Source organism: Cynoglossus semilaevis, chromosome 11, assembly GCF_000523025.1.
Source record: "Cynoglossus semilaevis isolate Cse_v1.0 chromosome 11, Cse_v1.0, whole genome shotgun sequence".
Classification (NCBI taxonomy): Eukaryota; Metazoa; Chordata; class Actinopteri; order Pleuronectiformes; family Cynoglossidae; genus Cynoglossus; species Cynoglossus semilaevis.
The window spans coordinates 3,148,909-3,155,275 of record NC_024317.1 but is presented as its reverse complement, the minus strand read 5'-3'; the positions used below and the strand labels follow the sequence as shown (position 1 = coordinate 3,155,275).

General features: G+C 42.6%; 1 protein-coding gene across 1 annotated transcript in view; it reads left to right on the top strand.

Annotated features, from left to right (window-relative positions):
• srgap3 (SLIT-ROBO Rho GTPase activating protein 3) overlaps positions 1-6,367 on the top strand; it is a 42,656-nt gene that overhangs the window by 9,339 nt on the left and 26,950 nt on the right. Inside the window, 1 exon segment of the mRNA XM_017036738.2 lies at positions 2,465-2,660. Coding sequence (XP_016892227.1) covers positions 2,465-2,660 — 196 coding nt within the window.

Below are 6,367 nucleotides of genomic sequence, written 5' to 3'. Positions count from 1 at the left end.
TAGGTGGGGGAGGGACAATGGTTGACCACAGAGTGAGGCAGACTGAGACCTCAGTCACCGACATCACAGGGAAAGAAAAGGTTTGTCCTGCACATCATTACTGCTCAGAGAGAGACCTTCATAGACTCTACTGTATACACATGGGGGGGGGGTGACCAAATTGCACCCGGAGCAGCATGAAAACACAGCCTGTGTCACTGCTGTGGTTGGACGTCTGCTGGTGACTGTGGCTGAAACTCGTCCTGGTTGTTTATGGGAGCGAGCTATAGCCACCAACCACCGACAGAGTTCACTCCTCTTCTTCTGTGCACAAACGTATTTTCTGTTTGAATCTCTCGAAAACCAGAATTTGTTGATCAGAAAAATGTCTTTCTTTAAAACTCTCATATCTGAACGATCAGTTTTGTGTCAAATTAAGAAATGTAGAAAACGGACTGAAATGGTTCATATGGAAGAGAAATACACAGTCACACACGTGCAGTATATGTGTATATAAATATATACACATGCATATGTACATACATAGACAATACAGGTGTATATATACATATATGTATGTATATGTATATATAATATATGTACATAAATGCAATAATAAATATATACATACATGTATGTATATATTTACTTGTGTGACTGTATTTTCTGTTAAATATTTAATTAAAAAAATTTAGTCAGTTTTCTACATTTATAAGTTGACACATTGTATGTGTGTGTAATTGTATGTACTGGAGATATACAGTATATGTATGTGTATATATGTGTACGTATAACTATATAGGAATTGAACATTTGCTTTGAGCGATCAGTCTTTAATCCATCACCAGACAAGAGTCTTTAAAAGACTTCCTGAAGATGACAGAAAAATAAAACCTAAAATTGGTGACACAGTCAATGAAACTCTAATTCTGTTCTTTCTCTTTTTTTTTTTTTTTTTTTTTTTTTGCTGCAGTCCAAACCATTAGCCAGAGACCGGGTTGTTTATCTGTTCATCAGTAACGGCTCTGTTTTTAATTAGCCCGACTCATGAGTCCAGGAAGTTTCCCTCTCTTTGACAAACGACACCACTGATCCTGTTTACTGTAACACCATCCATCAAGTTGTGATTCGGTTCTGCAGGATGGGCTCTTTTCTTCCTTCTGGGTCCAGGCATCTTTGCTGCTGCTGCTGCTGCTGCTGCTGCTGCTGCTGACAGCACTACAAAGAGGAGTCAGGTTTCTCCTCTGGGTTCCTGCTGGCAGCAGAGCTGCGGAGTCTGCCCGTCAGTGTCGGGTTCCTCTGAAGGAGAGAGCAGTTCCTGACACTGGCTGTAGGAGAAGGCAGTGCATTTGCTTCTCATTAAATCAATTGGATTGTCCTGTTGGTCCACGGTGCAGGCACTTACCAGAGGTCACAGACAGAGGTCATCGCTCTGGCTCGGAGCCTCGGTGATTGCAGAGAGTTTCGCCGCAGGCTTTGTGTTACAGTCGGGAAACCTGCAGACCAAAACCAAAGGTGTTTTTTGGGGTCTGTTAATGTTTCTGGTTGGTTTTTATTTTTATTTTTTCATCTAATTTAAACTAAAATAATGGGACTGTCAAAATAAAAGCATGGATCCTGTTCAATAATTTATGAATGACGTGTTCTGTATCCAATACTTCCACCATCAATCACCTTATTGTTGCTCTGATACACTTGTTGCCATTTAAACACACTGTGGGGAAACTTTATTGATTTACCAAAGCACTTGAACTTCAAATACCACCCTGACATCCAGCATGTGTTTGTGGAGGTTTATACTTCAGGTGAGACGTCAACCAGTAATGAGTCAACCTACAGCTGACGGTCTGAGATGTCAAATGGTTCAATAGGAACGGCAGACTGATGAAATAGTTGATGAAGTCTTTACCTCTTCTACCAGCTCCCCTCAAGACTAAAGTTTATCAACTCTATCGGGCTAAATTCTGAGTTTTTTCTTGGCGTTGTTCAGTGCTAAAATTCCATTATTTCAATTCACAACAAGTACAAACAGGAGTGAAACACATACTGCTGCCGTTTGTTTTTTCCTGTTCCAGCAGTCTGCACAAATGTCATGCTTAGGAATGATGATTCATCTCTAATAATCATGATTCATTCTGATTACGATCATGATTAATCACGATTAAGGTTAGACTTTGTAATCGTTTGAAAGCCCTATAAAAAAATAAAGTTCACACATGGCCCTCAGGACGACAGATCTGCAGGGTCCCATCAGCCGGTCTCCATGTTCCCATAATGCCCCTGTTGCAGGGTCCCAACAGGGGCATTATGGGAACATGGAGACCATGTTCCCATAATGCCCCTGTGTTCTGAGACACTGACACTGTTTGTGATCTTTTGATCAAAGTGCCGACTCCTTGATTCACATGTGGCGTGTTGTTGTGACAGCAATTAGCACAGCTGACTGATGGAAATCTGTTTTTTTTTCTTTTTTCTTTTTGAACAGAGATCCGCAACCAGCTGGTGGAGCAGTTCAAATGCCTGGAGCAGCAGTCGGAGTCTCGTATCCAGCTGCTGCAGGACCTGCAGGAGTTCTTTCGACGCAAAGCAGAGATCGAACTGGAATATTCCCGCAGCCTGGAGAAACTGGCCGAGCGCTTCTCCTCCAAGATCCGCAGCTCCAGAGAACATCAGCAGTTCAAGTGAGTGTGCCGCCCTGCTGGTGTGATAGTGACATCACCTCGTCTCTCAATTTATCTACTCCATATTCAAATGATGATTCTGTAGCTCTGGTCAGGTTTAAACTGGGAGTTTATTGACTCCTTCAAATGTCAGAGACGTTCAGTTTGATGATGAGGAGCCGGTATTTAATGGTAGAACATGATGACTGTTGAGGGGAGACATAATTACAGCTGGTGCTGATGGGTTTTTTTTTTGACTGTGATAAAAAAAATCTTGCAGTGAGGCTTCACGCTCTGCCAGGCTACAATTTTTCAAAATTAAGAACCAATTTGGTCAGAAACTCTGTATCAGGTAGAAATCTGAGACCAGACCCAGACTCCTGAGCCACATGATACCCATCACCAAAGTCAGCAGGGGGCAGTGTGTTTGGGGACAGTGCCATGCACCTCTGCCATGAACCTGAAACCTTCCAGACCAAAGTCCACTTCCTTAACCACTAAGCCACCACTGCTGCACTTTTTAACTCCAAATTGACCAGTGTGTTTGTGAATGGTTCATTGGTTTGTTTCTATGCGTCACCCTGGTGGACAGTCCTGGAAGTACAAGTAGATGCACCGAGATTCGCCAGCTTAGAAACACTTTTTCAGCTCTACGGCTGTGGAGCAAAGATGGCCGACGTTCTTTCAGAACAGATTACCAACACAATAGTGCGTGACTCACGGAGGGCATGGAGCTGATCTCAGCAGGAGTCTGTCAGTACATGTCTGTCTGCGGTGAATGGAGACCACGAAGGACACATCTGGACGCAAGAACAAACATCCACACATTTTCAACTTCCATTTTATTTTCAGGGACCGTCACAGAGAGGAGAGTCTGATGTTCACTCCAAAAAGCTTTTTTTACAGTTACAGTAAAATCAATAAACCCAGATTATCATTATTTATAGTTTAGAAAATATTAAACTCAATAAACCCAGATTATCATTAGTTCAGGACAGAAGTGAAAAAAATGAGTACTTGAGTACTGTTAATTGAAGAGTATTTTGTACTTTCTTGTACTCCATAGTGACGGTCATGTACGTACATGTGTAGTTTGTACACGTGCATGTACTTATTTGAGCAGATAATTGAGTCCAGCTGTGGTACTGGACGACGTCAGTGTGTTGTTGCAGCAGTCAGTCAGTCAGTGGGGTCACCTGCTGGACAGCTGATGTCACCACACACTCGGGCACAGGTGCTCGAACCTGCAGCTGTAGATGAAGTCACGTGTTCTGATGTCGTCACATTAACAACATCACGTCAGGACGAACATTTGAAAATTCATGTAAGTGAAGTATCCAGACAAGTTTTTAAGGTGATGGAAGCTGTGCTTTTACTGCAGCGCCGCCCTTTTGGAGATAGGAATATGAACTGCTGTTCCTGTCAAAACAAAAAAAAAGAAAACAAGACGTACAATTACAGATTAACTTCTCAGCTTTGGCTCAAATAAAGAAAATCTTAAAATTCAATATAATCTCACACTCACCAAAAAAAATTGGTGCATTTCTAGTCGTTTTACGTCAAAAATAAGCGAACATTTTTCCAGATCTGTTTTTGTAGGACTGTCGTGTTTTTGTCATTAGTGATGATTGTTGACGACACAGATGAAGCTGCTCCTCCTGTGAAGAACATTCAAAGACACGACAGTGAAGGGAATGTCAAATCTGGAGCTCTGCTGTCTATTTTAGAAAATATTTTAAATGATGTAAATACCGGCTCAGAAAGTGTCGTCCTTTTTTTTTTTTTTTCAAACATCTTTAAACAGAGGAAAAAATTACTGATTTCTTGTGCAGAACCTAGAACCTGTAAAAGAAACTCTGTGCTGATTGGACTGGCTGTAAATACATCGCCCCCTGCAGCCTCCTGTAGCCTCCTGCACATTTGGTGTAAAATGTAGAGTCTAATACAGACACACATTTTTTTTCCCCCTCACATCTATTTACTATTTTCTATTTTTGCACACTTGCACCTTGAAGCAGCCAAACGCCCCCCCCCCCCCCCCCCCATCCCCCGGCTGTTAAATGAAAACGTGTTTTGGTGCAGATTATTCACATTCCCTCTGCTCCATGTGAAGTCTTTTTTTTTCTTTCTTTTTTTTAATAATTCATCTGAAAATAGAACAGCACATATGGTCGACATGTCAGTCGCTGCAGCCACCACTGCAGGAAGGACGCCGTCTGTGTCTGAACCCTGTGAACATGTGATAAGATGACTGTGGTTGTCATCGTCGTGTGGCGTCTTTCACCAGTTTTTAACTGTAACTCTGACAAATCTGTGGTGGAATCATAGAACCTTTAATCTTCTTGCTCCAGACTCCATTGGCTGAAGTGTCATTTTTGCTGCCCTCTGCATGTGTTTTCTCTTTATCTCTATCAAGTCAAACTTTATAGCTGGGAAATAATGGATATAATAGTTGGCAGAGCTGCTGTGGAACTCCCAGGTAGAAAAATCAAGTGAGTCGAGCTGTGAATCTGAGTTTAACAAATACTGAACCAAAATGTTAAGATTATGTTTTTTTTCTTTCTAAAATGCATTTAAATTTAGTGCTTTTCGTCAGAGGGTGTACAGCTCAACAGCACACCAAAGCTCTGCATCGTAGTACACAGGCCAACTGTTCATTCTCTAAGGCATTGTGTCCCAAAGACTGGGCCGTGACCCTCAGGTGGGTCGCAAGAGTTTTATTTTTTCGGAGTCGTCTCACACCATGTTTCATCATTTTAATAACGTCTATTGATTTGGGTCGCGAAGGTTTTAAAACATGGGTCCCCAGAAAAAAAGGTCAGGAAACACTGGTCTAAGGTCTTTTATTTCTCATATCTTTCGTCCAATCATTGCCATCCCCTCCCATCATCTTTGTTGTTTTGACTGGGTGTAAAACGACAGAACAAGGTAAATAAATAAGTCATAAAACGCTGCATGTTATTACAGACGTCAGTATTAAGTAATAGAACGACAGTGAGGCTGGGCCTGAACCAGTCTTAACAAATGATCGTCCTGTGACTCATCCCTCCACTAATCCTTTTCTTTCACTTTCCTGTACTTGAGTTTGTGGTGAGCCAGCAAAACACCTCAAAGGCTCGGGGGAAGAAAAACATTTGTGTTTGTCCAATAAAAACCTTTAAACAGGCACGAAGCCCAGCCGTGCAGACTGTACATCAGCAGGCCCGGACACCGTGTCTGGACATATGTTTAGATATATATGTTAATGTATATGGATGGAACAGATCTGTCCATATATGTTGTGTCTGTCGCTGAAGGACAGACACAACGGTCGTTAAACAGAATGAAGTCATCCTGACTGGAGCTCACGTCCATGTGTGTTGGACGGCGGGCTGCCATCTATTGGCTGAACCCTCACACGCAGCAGATTCATTAGCCAGTTGAATGTCATTGTGATTTACAGCTGCTGCAGCGACGACATGATCCGTCCATATATGTTGTGTCTGTCGCTGAAGGACAGACACAACGGTCGTTAAACAGAATGAAGTCATCCTGACTGGAGCTCACGTCCATGTGTGTTGGACGGCGGGCTGCCATCTATTGGCTGAAGCCTCACACACAGCAGATTCATTAGCCAGTTGAATGTCATTGTGATTTACAGCTGCTGCAGCGACGACATCGCCACAGCAGCAGCAGCCACAGCAGCAGCAGCGGCCGGAGCCAGAGTTCACTCCCCACCGTAGGCGCTT